Genomic DNA, 17,447 nt, shown 5'->3' with positions numbered 1-17,447 from the left:
TTACTTTTTTCTGTCAACGACGTTGGTCTTGATTCAATTGTTGTAGTTGAACTTCAATAATTTTGACTTAACTTCATTTGTTATGGTAAACAAAAAAATAAATAAATTCATTAAAACCAATGCAATAAAACATTTGTTGTCAAAATGATCACTAACATAATAAAGTAAATCATCTTTTCGAAAATATTCTACATAAGTAGGACTTTAGTTAAAATATTTGGGTACTTACGTTATCAGTTTTGCCCACAGGGGTTTCTGAACTTCGATATCATCTTTCTACCTGACAAAAATGCCCATTAAGGTAGACTTAGTTGGACATCAAGGTTTTCATCTACTCTTGAAAATTTCAAAAATAAAATCATGATAATACAAAATCAAAAATTAACGTGTGGGATGGTACTTAATATGATTGGGTACTTACTTTATAAGTTATGCACACTACGGTGCAGTAGCTCTTTCATAAACGGTTTGAACTTCTAATATTCACCATCATGTTAAAAATTATTATATTTTAATATAATAAGCGTGGTAAATTATCAATATATAACACAACCTAAGTCCCAAAATTATGTTACAAAACAACAACTGGACCTAACAAAACACAAATGGGATCACCGTTGAATTAAGTGGGGAGTAATGTTTCAGAACGGTCGTCCTCGCCCCTCGTTATCTCCACTTGGTTAGGACGCTCGTCCTCGCTCCGCTCGTTCAGCCCTCTTGCTCCCACTCGCTCTCGCACTCGCTCAGGACGCTCGTCCTCCCTCCGCTCGTTCAGCCCTCTTGCTCCCACTCGCTCTCCCACTCGCTCAGAACGGTCGTCCACGCTCCGCTCGTTCAGCCCTCTTGCTCCCACTCCCTGTCCCACTCGCTCAGGACGCTCGGCCTCGCTCCGCTCGTTCAGCCCTCTTGCTCCCACTCCCTCTCCCACTCGCTCAGGACGCTCGTCCTCTATCGTACGGTTCCCTTCCCTATCCCTCCTAAATCTTCTTCTCTCGTAAACTCGCCAGGCCCTAACAATTTGTAATCTTCAGTTTGCACAATGATGCTGTATGACCAACAATATATTTCGATTTATTTTGTTTTTCATGATTTCCGGTGTGACAAAAATAATAATCAATTTCAAAACCATATTTCTATCCACAACCATGACAAAAACTCCACTGTCATGCCTCAAATTCCCCATCAATATCATACAAACTTTATTTCAAACAACTTGATTTCATGTTGATCCCACTTCATTTGAACTCCCTGCTTCTGTCATAAACTATTACAGACAATAACAATGAAATCATCACAATTCAAAAAAGGATTCCAATGTTTTCAAAATTAAAACAACTATTTCAACATGATTCCAAACATGATAACATTATCTAAAAGTGACATTCGTAATGTAATACAAATTACTCAGGTACTAATTTCTTTCTTCTAACACCTGCAGTATAAGGACTTCTTTTTACGACACTCTTAACCCGTATTCGGGGTTGCGCTTTCATACGATCATACATTGTGCTTTGTTGCATTTGAAATCCACCTTCAACCACAGCGGTTTGTTGCTCATGCTGAACTGGTGTACTTTGACAACCATCTTCACTTCCCCAACACGGTTCTTCCACAAATTCTTCATTCTTATCTTCATTCTTATCTTCATTTTTTGCTTCAACCAACTTTCTTAAATCCTTAATACTGCTTTGCATGTCCGCGATTACCCGTGTTTGTTCTTGTACAACAAAAAGTAATTTTTCCTTATCTCCTGTATTTTGCTTCTTAAATGGAATACCAAATTTCTCACAAGCGTCTTTCACCATACCATAACAAAGCTCCTCTTTGGACACACCAACATCAATAACAACCTGCAATGTGATTAACAATTTTTGTTTCATAATAACAGAAATCATAAATACCTTTGCACCTTCCTGTAATCAACAACTACTCACCGATCCCTTTGCCAAAGCAGTTTTGATAAACTTATCCCCAATATTCATATCAATCCAGTTCAACAACCTTGGGAATTTTGTTACCCGTGTACTGTAAATGGACTTCGATGTCACAAAATGGTGACAAAACCATACCTGCAAATGTTTAATCCATCAACTAAGACAATAAAAATAATTCAAACAATAAAGAATCATTGTCTTTCACTAACAATTACATAACAAACACGTACCTGCAACAGGTAAGCACATCCTTGAACATGAATATGGCTTTTGGTTGTTTCATTCTTCATTGTTGTTGAAGCACTACACACACTTTCAACAAAGTACTGAAAAACTAAACTGCCCCAATTGTAGTTAGCCACACACCCCAACTCCCAAACAAGGTAAAAAATGATTGGAAATACTACTCCACTTCGATTCGGAAGCAAGAACTCTGATATCCCTACCAATATATACAAACTGCAAAAATGTTCTATTGGAAAATTTTCATGTTCCTCTAACAAAAAGTCATATACCATGCTGACATCCACTTTCCCCTCAGGGAAGTACTCCCTACAAACACTACGATGCCCAACTTTATTTAAATCTATCGCTTCACCAACAACAGGCAACCCTAACGAGAGACACACATCAAATTCGGTAAACTTAATAACTTTGCCCCCTAAATAAAACCCACTCATGCTATCTACCCATTCACCACATAACTTACATAACAAATTCCTACCTATCTTAATAGAACTTGGCAAGTATAACAACCAACCAAAAACACTCTTCTCAATGTATCCCTTCTGCTCAATAGTCAACCGTTCGTTCAAAACACCTATCATCTTGCTTCTGCAGTAGTTTCTGAACACTAACTGCATAGGAAGTCATGCTTACTAATTAAATACAGTCAAACAACAAATGTATGGAAATCAAATACAATCCTACGTACCTTCTTCGTTCTATCACTTCCTTTGTCACTTTGTTCACCACGTTCTTCCTCCATCACACTACAGCAACACAAAAACTTAAATTACATTACACCAACACAATGAACTAAAACAAAAAATTGGAAATCATAACAAACATTGTCAGCATTTGTTAAAACACAACAAAATATAATTCTCATATATGAATGCATATAATTCGTGCCACACAAAACAACATTTTCAAACACTCATGGTACAGGAACAGGACTGCTACCTTAGGCAAATTAAGTGGGTACCTGGGTTCCAGTTTTTGCACACCAAGGCCAACTACGTCCACCCCTATGATTTTCGGGTGGCTTGTTTGTTTTCCCTCATTTGATCTACTTATAAGTAATCTGGGAACACTCATGTTAACATTATTTCATCATATTCCTGCCACACAAAACAACATTTTCAAACACTCATGGTACAGGAACAGGACTGGTACCTTAGGCAAAATAAGTGGGTACCTGGGTTCCAGTTTTAGCACACCAAGGCCAACTACGTCCATCACTCTCATTTTGGGGTGGCTTGTTTGTTTTCCCTCATTTCACCTACTTCTAAGCAATCTGGGAACACTCAGGATAACATTTTTTTAACATATTCGTGCCACATAAAACAACATTTTCAAACACTCATGGTACAGGAACAGGACTGGTACCTCAGGCAAAATAACTGGGTACCTGGGTTCCAGTTTTTGCACACAAAGGCCACGTACGTCCATCACTCTCATTTTGGGGTGGCTTGTTTGTTGTACCTCATTTCAGCTACTTCTAAGTAATTTCGGAACAATTTCTTAACATTTTATTAACAAATTCGTCTCCCATAAAAATACATTCTCTAGGACCCTTGCTTCACCAACATTACTGCTACCAAACCCGAATGAAGTGGGTGATTGGGTTCAAGTTTTTTGACACCAAGGCCAACTAGGACCATGACTACCAATCCAACAGAATTAGAGCAACAGTGTAAGATTAAGCAGAGAACTTGTATAAAAATTAGTTACAGAACAACATCCACTTGGGAGACGTTTCCTACATAACCAAATCCAATCCAAAAACAACATCATCCATGTATTCAACATTCATTCCACTGAAAAATGCAAAAACAAACCAACCTTGGGTGAAGACGACGTGTGGCGGTTGGAACAGATACGGTTGCCTAAGGTGTCGGTGGAACTCGCAGTGCGGAAAACCCCTCCTTTTGGTCCACCTCACAGCCCACACTCCGGCCAGACTCCGGCGGCACTACGCGACAGGGACGGCACCACCTGGGACGAAGCGACACCTTCAACGCCTCCGTAGGTCGCTGGGCCGGAACGGACGGAACACGATGCCCTGTTCGCTTCGACGGAGCTGCGGCGCCCCTCAAACGGAACGGGCTGGAGGGCGTTCGATCTCTCCGACACGGCCTTCAACAGTGAACGGCGGCGACACTCCGGCAAGGACTCGGTCTCTCTCTCTGTCGCTCCTGAACCCTTTCTCCAACTCTCTCGTCTAGGTCACACAAGTGGGTTTTGGTTGTTCGCGCTTCTCTGTCTACGAAGTTCGAATACCATTTCAAATTTGAAACGCAAGCTGCCCGTGCCCGTCCTCGCCACGTCACATTTAAAGCAGGTTTGATCAGATTTCCTCAGAACGCAGCAGCTTTTTTCATTTTGAACGTGGCCCTCTCAAACGCTGACACGTGTGCTGTGTCGAAATGTTGTCAAATTTGGTTGTTCGAGTATCATTTTCCTAATAAATATAACTCTTGTCACAATATCTAAAACTTGTATTTATAGAATTTAAAATAAGTTTTAGATTAATATATGTCTAATTATAGTCTGATTAGTAATAATTACACTTAGTTTTAATATAATAATCTTAACATTAATCTTTGTTTAAATCAACTCTTCAATTAGTCGATCAGTTCATTTGAGATTTTAGCATTTGAGATTTTAGATTAACAGAACTATCATATCTTCAACTAACCGGATAGTCATATTATACTATATATATATATATATATATATATATATATATATATATATATATATATTATAATGTTGTCAAAATGGATTAGAATTCACGGGTCAACTCAACCTATCACAAGTTTGGTTCAGGTTGGACTTGAAAGAAATAAGATTTTTCTATACGAGTCAATTTTCAACCTGGCTCACTTAAAACCCGGCTCACCAAGGTTGAACCTGATGAGTTGGGTTGGCACCAACCCACCCAGTTTGACTTAATTATTTTTTATTTTTTGTTTCAATATTATTTGTTAACATTTTTTATATTGGATTGTAAATAGAAATAAAGAAAAAGATGTTTTAAGAGAGTCAAATATTATAAATTTATCCACTCAAGACTATAATCTTCTTATAAATGGATAACTAACACAAAAATTATCTAATATAAATTTATTTATTCACTTTTTGAGTTTGCTTTTAGATTACATTTGAGTTTTTTTTTTAATTGTGGGGAGTTTAAAATCATTTTAGTGTGAAGTTTATTTAAATTTAAATTACAAAAAAATTGTAATTTTGTTTGGATTTAAAAAGAAACTTATAATTAAATGAGTATCCACCAACTTTTGGTAGACGACCGAGTTCGAAAATTTTCGACTCGAATCGGGTTGGATTGACTCACTAAGTGGTTAACTCATGATGAGCTAAGTCGGGTGATGTTGGATGACCCGTTTTGAGAGTTATAATAAAAAGAATGAACAATCTATCTTTAAGGTTGTCAAAATCGCAATATTACTTCCAGAATTGCAAGATTACAAAATTTTGAAGAAATATTGAATTATATTTAAGCTAAAAATATTTTTTAAAATGGAAAAATATAATCTTTTGCTCTAATTGTAATGATTTGATATTTGTTTCCAGAAACAATTCTAAGTTAAGTTTTACATTTTAAATGAAGATAACGTTTTGGATCATAAGTTTAAATTTTCTTGATTCCGTGTCAAATTATGCTTAAACACGTTATTGTTGGATGAAAAGTGGATCTATTTTAATAATTGAACATGAACATAACCAAAAGATATTGAGAAATGTTTTGAACTAAATCGTGGATAAAGAGATACGTGTCTTGTATGATTTGATTGAGAAATGATAGATGTTTGAGATTATAATTTAGCTTAGTTTATGATTGTGGCATTAAGTATTGAAAATCATTATTGAAAAGAGATTTTTATTTATTTATAATAATTGTGAACCCTCTATCCATTATTTTTTTTCTCTTTATCTCTCTCAATAAATCACTTTTCCTTTTTTATAATTTTCTTTTTCCATAAGATCTCATCGTAGTAATCAATATTAGGTAATAATTTTTTTTAAAGAGAGTAAGTTCCTCTTAATTTAAAGATTTTTTGTTCTTTTATTATTTTTAATAATTTTATCTTCAATCTTGATGGAGTCAATTGAAATATTTTAATATTTTATTTTTATATATATAATAGAAACCATTCACGGCATTATTTTTTCTTTCAAATATGTTGTTTTAATAATAAATCATATTTTTATTAAATCATATTTTAAAAAATATTTTCTTCCTTACTAACTCAATTGATTCGGTCTTATTCAATCAATTTTACAGATTCTTAAATTTTATATTAATTATATTTTTTGTGTTAGAAAAAAATATAATAATATTTCACTTAAAGAAATTATATAAAGTTAAATTATTTAATTTAATTAATAATATGTTCTTATCCAATAAAGAGCATAATACTTGTTAGTGTGTGATCTCACATGTTCATTATTAAATTGGTAATAAATTAATTTATTAATTAAGGTTGACATTTAGTTATCAACACTCCTTAAGAGTTGTATAACAAAATAACATGAAGTGTTTTTTTTTCCTTTAAAACCATTAAAAAAATATTATTTATTTCCATGTTTACTGCTCTAAATTAGCTTTATAATATGGTAAAATTGTTAAATTAAGTTAAATATGAAGAATAACTTAAGAAACATTTTTCTTATTTCATTTATAATACCCTAATCAAGGTTTTTATTTCTATAAAACTCAAACTCATTACTAACAGTAGATGAATTATTTATTGATTAACCATGAATCCCACAAAAGTTTAATCATAACCAATATAAAAAAATGTAAGATCTCTGGTATCAAAGTGTAATAAACTACTTAGTAATTACATAATAATCTCAAAGTCTAAGAAAAATTATATTTTTCTTCAAATGACTTTTTTTTTGACAATTTAAAGATAATATTAATCATTAAATTCTCTTTAAATTAGTTTAATGGTCATATATATGCATCATTTATATGTGTAATTTAAAAAAACAATGAGATATATTTAATCTATAAAGACAACTAGACATATATCGATCTATATATGGAATAGTGATACTTTTTCTCAATAATAATCAAGAACAATTTAAATTAAAATTATATAAAACTTATATTTCATTATTATAATTTCTATTATAATATCTTTAATTTTAGTAAAGAACCTCATCATATAATATTAATAAATATGACAATGAAATAAATAATAATAAAACCAATTTATTATTACTAACATGACATATTTTTAGAACATACTTCAAATCCAACATGTGGTTCATTTTACATTGGCTCAACTTAAACATCATCATGTGGTGTGGTAAGATCATGAATAATTCTTATAATTAATGTACTCCTCCTATGAGAAAAAAATATGCATCTAAAATATCATAATCTACCACATTAGCCAAGCCATGTGCAATAGTAGGTCTTATATATATAATCTAATTCACTTAGTTCTATTAGTGTACTTGGTTCCACTATCTCATTCTCATCACAGCTTTTCTTTTGAAAATGATTAAATGTACTTATTATCTGTTTAATATATTTGATGAAATGTTTCATCTAAGATAAAGAAAGTGTATTAGTAAAATAATTAAATTAGAGTTAATCTCAAATAACGTGATTATTAACGCAAGACTTAATTTATAAAGTGAAGGAAGTATCATGCTGCAAAAATTCTTCTAGCGATCAAACAATCACTGTACAAATCTCTTTGAGAGATGATAGTGATATTTCACTATTATTAAAATCAACCAAATATATTTGATTAATCATAAACATTTTTATAAATATTTATATATTCTATTGAAAATAAGATAACAACATGTTATTTTTACAATAAAATTAAGTCTTGAAATGTTTACAAGAAATACCATGTTATTTCAATATTGTTAAAATGAACTAAAATCATGTTACTTCAATTAATATTCTTAAAATGAACTAAAATATATTTAGTAAATCATATAAATGTTTCATATATTAACGATGGTAAAACTAACATGATACTTTTACTAGAGTAAAACATTAATTTGAAAAAATAGATTCCAAATTTGTTTTTTCATTAAGAAAAAATGTTTAGTAAAACAATATTTAACTTCGAGTAAGACCAATTTATTTGAACTAACCCAACATTGCAAACTTAGGTTTAGGATTGTCTTAACCCTCTATGAAAATTTGACATTACAACCGGAACTTGAGTTCTAATGTTGTCAAACTGGGTGATTGATGAGAATACTTGAAGTAAAGCATAGGTGATAATTTTAAAAAATTTATTAATTATAAATGTAAAATCTCTAAATTCACTCAATACATATGTATCTTTTAAAAATAGAATAAAATATCTAAGTCTTGAGAGTTAGTAAACTGTAGTTTCATGTATATACTAGTAAAAACAAGTTTAAATATTTAATTCTTGTATATGTGATTGGTTGATTATGATAATTAAAAATTTACCTTAACTTATTATGAAAAATAATTATTATTATTCAGATATATAATTTTTATATTGTATAAATTCTCATGAAGTATTAATTATCTTTCAAAAAATTAATTTTTATTTTCTTTAAGAAGAATTTGTAAATACATTTTATATACTTATAGGTTAATTTTTGATTTTTTTTATTAATTATGTAATGCTTTTTATTAAATTGGGTGTTACAGTCCCACCTTCTGTTTTCACTTGTTGATTTTTCACTCACTCGAGTGTATTTCTCCCTTAACCTTAACTTCGAATGGTGTCAATTTTCCTCAAGTGTATTTCTTGGTACCAAGTTCATGGGAAGCGCAACCAATAAAATAAATAAATAAATAAATAAGAGGGATTGACATAAGAAAGGGGAGAAAAGGGGATTTGAATGATAAGGAAAGGAAAGAGGCAAAAATAATCACCAAAGAAAAGAAAACCAACAAAAAAAAAATAAAACTAAAAAAATCAAAGAAAAGTGCAATGAAATATGACATTTTCTAAACCACATTAGGACTAATTTAATAAAAGAACTAAAATAAATTATTTAATAAATATTAAAACTTAATTGATTAAAACAATATAAACCAAAATAAATCATAAACTTAAATATATGAAATAAATTAGGCTAAAATTATTAAATAATAAGCTGTTAAATTTAAAATATTTTAGAAGTATGAAGCAGACATCAATAATGAATTTTTTAAAAGCCTAAACATGTCACAATAAATAAATAAGCTAAGAAAAAATGTAAAATATTTAAATGATAGGAACCAATTATATATTTAAGTTCTTTATTTAGTTATAAATTACGTAAAATAAGTGCACCATTACACATAATTCAATAATATTAAATGTAAATATAAACTGTGATAATGTATAATGAATATTCACACATGCACTTATTAAATTAAATATTTATAACAATTTAATGATTTTTTCTCATTTCAATTAATTAAATTTAATAATTTGTCAGTTTTTGGATAAACTAATAAACTAATGACAAACCAAACATTGTGTGTGTTCGGCAGGAATCAAATTTACATGTGAGTGGAATCCACACATATTAACACCATTACAAAACATTACCAGCATCCATGCCAAAGCAAATGCCAGTTTGTCGCACTTCCACTTTCCACCGGACCACAACCTTCTCCTCCTTCTAATCATGACCACTTCCCCTTTCCTCTCTCTTTGTCGTCACCCCTTTTCCCACACTTCTCATCGTTTCCCAACAGGGGCTGCTTCTCAAAGTTCAAACTTTCTGCCAAAGTTTCAATCTTTTGCTTCTGGAAACCATGCAGGGAGTGAATTTCCATCTGGGTTCTGCTCAAATGCTCTCAGAAGAAAAAGGGTGTCCGTGGTGTGCTCAAAGTCAACTCTGAATGTGGAAGAAGTGGCAGAGAGAGGAGTGAAGGGTAAGGGTGAAGAGTTTGATGCAATTGTTATAGGGTCTGGGATTGGAGGGTTGGTTGCAGGAACACAGTTGGCAGTGAAGGGTGCCAGAGTTTTGGTTTTAGAGAAGTATGTGATTCCTGGTGGAAGCTCTGGATTTTACCAGAGGGATGACTATACTTTTGATGTGGGCTCTTCTGTCATGTTTGGTTTCAGTGATAAGGTCAGTTATTTATTTATTTAATTTGGGTGCATGCCATTTTTTGTGTGTAATCATTTACTTTAATTTCATTATTGATGCGATGAAATGTGGATGGTATAGAAACTTTAGGGGTGAGCTCATGAGCTAAATGTTACGCTGAAGGAATATGGATGCTTTGCTTGTGAGAGGGACTTTCTGTTTCACTCTGGTTGCAATGCATTCGATTTTTTATTTTTTTATTTTTTTTGGAGACATTTATTTGTAAACAACACTCTATTTTGTGTTGCCATCAGTGTTATTGTGCTTAGCTGGTGCCTGGTGTTCATGAACAAAATGATTGCGTCTAGTTTGCTCTTTTGGTTAGTTTAATATTAAGAAAGATTTGGTTCATTATGTGAAGCTTGACTTTTGATCAATTAAGCTCCAAATAAATGTAATTTGCTCATCTTCTAATAATACCTTAGCAGCCAGTAGTAGATTCGAACACTTCTAATTGTTCTTTATGTTGAATGGTATGCTTCCTAGGATCATGAACACCATGTGCCTTAAATTTGTGTAGGGTAATCTCAATTTGATAACACAAGCGTTGGAGGCAGTCGGTTGTCAGATGCAAGTAGTACCTGATCCAACAACTGTTCATTTCCATCTACCAAATAACCTTTCTGTTCGAGTGCACAAAGAATATGATAAATTCATTGATGAACTGACCAGTTACTTTCCGCATGAAAAGGAGGGTATTCTTAAATTCTACAGTGAATGCTGGAAGGTTTGTCTAAATTGAGGTGATTGCAGCCCCCTTAAGGCATTTTTGCCTCTCCTTGAAGTTTACCTTTTAAGAGCTTTTGTGTTATGGCTAGATTTTCAATGCGCTGAATTCCTTGGAGTTGAAGTCACTGGAAGAGCCACTCTACCTTTTTGGACAGTTTTTTCAGAAGCCCCTGGAATGCTTGACACTAGGTACTTTCATCATGTTTATTTTAAACTGTAAGGCCACAAATTTTAACTCTTAACTATAATTCCAAAGGTAATATTGTTTTTTAGTTCCACTTGGTTTATCTTTTCTGTATTTTGGTAGATTGGAGAATGTATGTTTTAACTTATGAGTTAAAAGAATTGTTGAGGGAAGCAAAGGGTGAAAAAGTGAACAAATACATCACTCAACTCTGCAGTTTGTTGCTTAATTCCACTGCATATAACTAGTTAACTCAACAAATTTTACCCTAACCATGAAGATCAGAGCAAGATTTGAGTAAGACATGCTTATGCAATCCAATTAGTTTTTTATCTTCCAAGTAGTGGAACCCTAGACCTAGAGAATCACATCTCATGTACATAGTCTGGTTCTTTTTGCTGGGTGGAGAATTTGAACCAAACAAACTGTTAGGAACCAAGAATTGAAAAGAGAAAGAAAAGAAAGGTTTTTTTATTTAATAGACTGAAAAGAACAAAAATAGGAGAGCACTCCGAGGGTTTCCCCTTCACAAAGAGCTGAAGCTCAATCTACAAAATTCACTTCCTTCCCCTCTCCTCTCCTTCTTTCCTATATATATATCTAACTAACGCCTCAAGTGACTCACTCTAACTATCTTAACTAATTTCTCTAACGCAAGCATTTTAGAAAACCTATATTGATCTCCTAATTCCTAAGGGGGGTCTCAGCATTTGTGATTAATTTGCTCAAATCTTTGAAATGCATCAATTATTGCAATACCAAGTTGTGATAGTGTATATATGAAAAATTCTATATGAAGATTTCAATCAATGTGAGCTTCTGATAAACTTTTGCTATGTCAAGAAGATTAGAGCAAAGGATGTGATGAACCACGATCATTCTTGGCGTGTGTGTGATAACTTCCTTTCGTGGAAACCAGAGAAAAAAGAGAAGAAAATACAGAAAATGCACCAACTCAAGGTTGGTGAACTAAATGTAATAGAAGAACCTTGAAAGTTTACAAAGGAGGTTTGCTCCTTTCCCACAATGATCTCACTGTCAGCCTAAATCAAAAAACACTCAATGCCCCCACTCAGTGAGGTTGGTCTTAATAAATAGACCCCTCAGCCAACAACAGAAAGGCACCGAAACACACATCCACTAACTGCCACACTCTTATGTATCCCACTAACCCACACAAATCATTTCTTCTTAAATAAATTCTTCGTATAATACACCTTCCAAACCCGTTCTGTCTCTATAGTTCTAACAGTGTGTGTATTACAACATTCTTGTGGTAGACTATCTCTGTTAACCAATAAGCATTACATGCCTATTTCCTAATAACAGTACATAGTACATAACTGATAGGGGTTGCTATTGAAGACCCATTTGCAGCTCCCTCCATATTTGTGCTTTTTATCAGTTTTTTCATATGTTTTCGGCATTAACCTTCTTAACATATCTTTTGACAGCCTATTATTTGCCTCAAAATGCTGGAGCCATAGCTCGGAAGTACATTAAAGATCCAAGCTTGTTGTCTTTCATAGACGCAGAGGTAGCTGTGATTACTTATTTGATTCAGCTTGAAGTTTCATGAATTTATTAAGGAAAATGTGTCTTGAATAGTTACTCAGTGCAATGTGTTAAGAGAGACAACATGTACTAAATAAGTGTGGAATCCATTCTAGTGGATCTCATAGAAGAGGTTGAGGACAATTGTCGTGGGTCCCATCATAGCATTTGAGTCTTAAGCAAACTGTGCCACATGTTTTGTATCTTTGTCCAACCTATTTTCAATTGAGATAGCAGTCATGTTACTACTCATTTACACTTTGATTAATTATTCAATTGTTGGTACGTGATTGGTAATTTATATCCATGCTGTTGCAGTGTTTTATAGTGAGCACAGTCAACGCTATACAGACACCAATGATCAATGCTAGCATGGTAACCTTTTTTCATTCTTTCAGTTCATTAAATTTTTGTATTACATTTATTAAATTGTCTAGGAGAGGAGGTTTCATGCTTGCATTCATAGCTTCTGCTTGTAATGAATGGAGGATTAGATTGCAAAAAATAGAACTAGCAGGAATTTGACCCAACATTGACTGCTTTTAGTCCTAATAACATACAAATATTTCAGTATCTTTTTTATTTGAATGTTAAGTGTGTAATTTTAAAATGTAAAGGTCATCCTTCCATTAATATGAAGAATCAGTCATGTTTGTTAGACCTGTTATTTTTCTAACTCGTAACTGATTTTAAAATGATGAAAGGGTTAAATATGTTTTTAATCCTTAAAGATGTAGTGAATATTGGTTTTAATCCAATTTTTTGTTGTTAGATTTGGTCCGTACAATTCATTTAACTTTAGAAAACAGTCCTTACAATTATTTTGGTGATGACTTGACATGACATGCATCTTATTGTCAACAACCACTTAGATGCATTCTGTATTATGATAGATAGCAAATCAATAGATAGCAAATGGACTCTGTTCATGACTTTTAAAAGTTATAAGGACCAAAAGCAACAATTTCTTTTTTAAGAATAAGCCAAAATTCACCACATGTTCAGGGACTAATCATACCAACCTCTTGAGGAACTGTCAGGGAGACTGCTAAACAATATTTGAGTTAGACATTCATGTTATGCCAGTCAAAACAGTGAAAAATAAAAGTACTTATTTCAAATATGGTGGCAGTACTATATAGTTCACCTTGGCCTCAAATGCTCTATATTTCCTGCATGGCCTGACTCTTTTTTTCCCTCCAGGTTCTATGTGACAGACACTTTGGTGGGATCAACTACCCTCTTGGGGGTGTCGGTGGGATTGCAAAGTCCTTAGCAAAAGGTCTTGTTGATCAGGGTAGTGAGATAGTTTACAAAGCAAATGTCACTGGTATTATAATTGAGCAGGGCAAAGCTGTAAGTGAGACTTCATAATAGAAACAATGACATTTTGGAAAGAAGCATTTTTTCTTCAAGAACTGACTATGCTTTTTGCAGGTAGGTGTGAGGCTTGCTGATGGGAGAGAGTTCTTTGCCAAAACCATAATATCAAATGCTACTAGATGGGATACATTTGGTTGGTTTCAAATTCAAATTTGAATTCTTATAAGATATTTTGTGTGAATATTTTACTGATAATCTCCGTGATGTTTCTCTGCCCTCGTCAGTTCTTAGTTAGTTAAATCACATAATGTTACACTGTAGGAAAGTTGCTGAAGGGTGTTCCACTACCAAAAGAAGAAGAGAACTTCCAGAAAGTTTATGTTAAAGCTCCATCTTTTCTTTCAATTCACATGGGGGTTAAAGCAGAGATTTTACCACCAGATACAGACTGTCACCATTTTGTCCTTGAGGTAGTTGAAGTTTGCTCAACTTAAAATTTCTTAATAGTCCTTGTACCTTAAAATGAATATTAGCTTAATGCATTTCATTGGTTCTTCTCTAGAGCAACTGGTCCGAATTAGAGGATTCATATGGAAGTATCTTTTTAAGTATACCAACTGTTCTTGATTCATCATTGGCTCCCGAAGGTCGCCATATCCTTCATATATTCACAACTTCTTCCATGGGGGACTGGGAGGTAGGCAATACTGATAAACAAAGTTCAAAACTTTCACATTGCATGCTTGTGTGACTTCAGAATCTGTTTTTGTCTTAAAATATCTAGTGTCACTGTTTTCTGTACCAGGGTCTCTCAAGAGTAGAATACGAGGCAAAGAAGCAGCTTGTAGCCGATGAAATCATAAGCAGATTAGAGAATAAATTGTTTCCAGGTCTTAGATCATCCATCGATTTTATAGAGGTATTGGTTATAACCTCAGACCTTATATACTGAATGGTATTTCTGTGATTTCCTATTGTTTGAAAATCAATTAAATATAAATCTAGGAGATTTGATTGTATTTTACTTATCTCTTCATTAGTCCAATACCACATTTACCAGTTATTTGGTAAATCTTGCATTGTGTTACTTTGGCTTGCCAATCTCTCCAGATAATAGCCTTTGAGTAATGCTATTTTCCTGTTGACAAAGAAAAATCTGGTGTTAATATTTGAGAAGAACTAACTATTGTCTATTTGACTGCTTGTGGACCTAAATTCTATCATGCTAAAGGTGATAATTAGACATAAATGTTTGTATAACTACATTTGTTTTTGAAAGATCCAAACCCCAATTACCTTTCAGGATAATGCTGCCTGACAGATCCTTTTTTTTATATAAAACTCTTGCTAGGCATTACTATGATCTTTGGCATCTCAGCTAGGCTAACCCCTAGGACATATACCATTTGTCATCACATGAAAATATCATTAAAAACAAAAAGAAAGATACAAAGAACTCATGGGGGGACCCAACCAAAACCCATGAACAGAAAACAAGCCAGCTATAAAGCTATACACAAGCTAAGAAGCTTTATACATAGGAAAAAGAAACCTATTATGACAAAAGTCCAAACTTATAAAAGCTGGCATAACCATATACCATTTAAACATTTCTCTGACAGGCCTAAACTCCCCAGGTTATCAGCACAATGACTTTCTTCTCGAAAAATATGTGACACCTTAAAATCAATACCACTACAAAACTTAATGGATTTCCTCCAACGACCTTTAATAGACCACAGTACAACCTCTTGATGAGAGAAAGCTTTACAGACCAAGGATGGATCACATTCCAACCAGACTCTTCTAAATCTGGCTCTTTTTTGTTATGCTTGTAACATTCTTGCTATCATGTAAGCATATGAAGTATCTGCATAGATGGAGGAAACTATCATGCTTAGATATTCTTTGGCGTTTGGTTCTTATGCTTTTTTATTATATGTATGTTTTCTGAAATCTTAAGCCTTGCTACAGGTAGGGACACCAAAGACACACAGGCGATACCTAGCTCGTGACAAGGGGACGTACGGCCCAATGCCACGTGGAACACCAAAGGGGTTATTGGGAATGCCATTTAATACAACAGTAGGTCCTTAAACGAATAACTGGTTCAGTTATAGAAAATATTCTGCTATGCTTTCACAATGCTCTGCTTAAAGCAAGTTACAAACATATAAAACTTGCAGGGCATAGCTGGTCTTTATTGTGTTGGTGATAGCTGCTTCCCTGGACAAGGTGTTATTGCTGTAGCTTTCTCCGGAGTTATGTGTGCTCACCGAGTAGCTGCAGATATTGGTAAGACAAAACACTCCTTCACATAATAGCAAACAGTCCTCCAAATTCTGGCAAACCCTTACATAATGCTAATATGCAAAAAGTTCAAGCATTCCGAAATTGTTGTATACCCTTACAGATAGTGTGAAGGAATACTATTGTGTTGTTCCTCAAAATGGTAGTAATAGCAAACATTTGTAAGCATTCCTTTAAATGCATAGAGTTGGTATTTCTATAAGAAGCAATATTAGTACTGCTTTGTAATTATTAAAAAGTAGATTTTAAATCTAACATGTAAATTGGTCTTATCTTTAGTTTAGTTGATGTGATAGACTCTAATGCATAAATCCATAACTCTAAAAATTGAACTTTAAATGTAACTTATTCATGCAAAACCAACTTATAAGTAAGGTTTGCAGTTACTTATATATTATAAAATAATTTTATGTCTAGTTGATATGAGATTTAACACTAATCATATTTAGCGTTCCTGTAATAAGTTGCATAATGAAGGATTCTATTAAATATCAATGCATATTACTGAGGTGAAATATTGATTCTAATTTGAGAACAACATGGACAATACCAATGGTATTGAACATGTGTTTGTCTCATAGTATATAACAGTGAACTGCTCTTGCTGAGAATGGTGGATATAATTTCATTTCATTTTTCTTACACTTATGTTATTTTGTTGTTCTTTCAAATAGGGCTGGAGAAAAAGTCACCTGTGTTGGATTCCATGCTGCTTCGGTTGCTTGGTTGGATAAGAACAATGGCATGAGATTTAATACATGGCAGCTTTTGTTTGATCACACCATTGTTTCACTGCAGATTTCCTCCTCAATGTTCAAGACTCAGCAGTTTGCCACAGAAGATAGGTGGTGTCAGTTGCAACTCAATCCATGGAGTGCCATAGCTTGGGAAAAAAATAATTTGGAGGGTGCAAAATAAATAAGCTTACAATGTATAAATCAAATGTGATGGTTTTGACAATAATTTATTATAAGTGATTCAAGTAACTATTGGTAACATTTAATACTGATTATTTTCTTAAGTAATAGTCGTCTATGATATACAAATATTTTTTTTTTTTACTTTAT

General features: G+C 33.1%; 2 protein-coding genes across 3 annotated transcripts; one reads left to right on the top strand and one right to left on the bottom strand.

Moving 5' to 3' along the window:
* Positions 1-622: 622 nt before the first annotated feature.
* LOC148194146 (uncharacterized) lies at positions 623-2,224 on the bottom strand. Its single transcript, XM_088097130.1, has 4 exons — positions 2,165-2,224; positions 1,935-2,069; positions 1,405-1,850; positions 623-1,025 (listed from the first exon to the last, which is right to left on the bottom strand). The coding sequence occupies exons 1-4, from the start codon at positions 2,222-2,224 to the stop codon at positions 623-625; spliced, it is 1,044 nt and encodes a 347-aa protein (XP_087953256.1).
* A 7,573-nt stretch (positions 2,225-9,797) lies between these two features.
* Positions 9,798-17,405, top strand: LOC148194145 (prolycopene isomerase, chloroplastic-like). Of its 2 annotated transcripts, none has more exons than XM_088096279.1 (13): positions 9,798-10,262; positions 10,801-11,007; positions 11,099-11,198; positions 12,648-12,730; positions 13,066-13,122; positions 13,951-14,103; positions 14,185-14,263; positions 14,392-14,540; positions 14,633-14,767; positions 14,876-14,989; positions 16,045-16,155; positions 16,257-16,365; positions 17,055-17,405. In XM_088096279.1, the coding sequence occupies exons 1-13, from the start codon at positions 9,813-9,815 to the stop codon at positions 17,126-17,128; spliced, it is 1,821 nt and encodes a 606-aa protein (XP_087952405.1). In that variant the 5' UTR covers positions 9,798-9,812; the 3' UTR covers positions 17,129-17,405. The 2 variants fall into 2 exon arrangements, with proteins under 2 accessions (XP_087952405.1, XP_087952406.1); XM_088096280.1 differs by having other exon boundaries at positions 10,064-10,266.
* Positions 17,406-17,447: the final 42 nt, after the last annotated feature.

Source organism: Vigna umbellata, chromosome 8 (genome assembly GCF_029865625.1).
Source record: "Vigna umbellata cultivar VRB3 chromosome 8, Vumbellata_1.0, whole genome shotgun sequence".
Classification (NCBI taxonomy): Eukaryota; Viridiplantae; Streptophyta; class Magnoliopsida; order Fabales; family Fabaceae; genus Vigna; species Vigna umbellata.
Note: the sequence above shows the minus strand (reverse complement) of the source record. Positions and strands in the feature narration are given on the sequence as shown.

Coding starts and splice junctions, on each gene's coding strand:
- LOC148194145 (XM_088096279.1), top strand. CDS start 9,813: ATGACCACTTCCCCTTTCCTCTCTCTTTGTCGTCACCCCTTTTCCCAC. Junction 16,156..16,256: donor GAATGCCATTTAATACAACA/GTAGGTCCTTAA, acceptor TAAAACTTGCAG/GGCATAGCTGGTCTTTATTG. Junction 16,366..17,054: donor CCGAGTAGCTGCAGATATTG/GTAAGACAAAAC, acceptor TCTTTCAAATAG/GGCTGGAGAAAAAGTCACCT.
- LOC148194146 (XM_088097130.1), bottom strand. CDS start 2,224: ATGAAGAATGAAACAACCAAAAGCCATATTCATGTTCAAGGATGTGCT. Junction 1,851..1,934: donor CTGCTTTGGCAAAGGGATCG/GTGAGTAGTTGT, acceptor ATCACATTGCAG/GTTGTTATTGATGTTGGTGT. Junction 1,026..1,404: donor AGAAAGAAATTAGTACCTGA/GTAATTTGTATT, acceptor TGCAAACTGAAG/ATTACAAATTGTTAGGGCCT.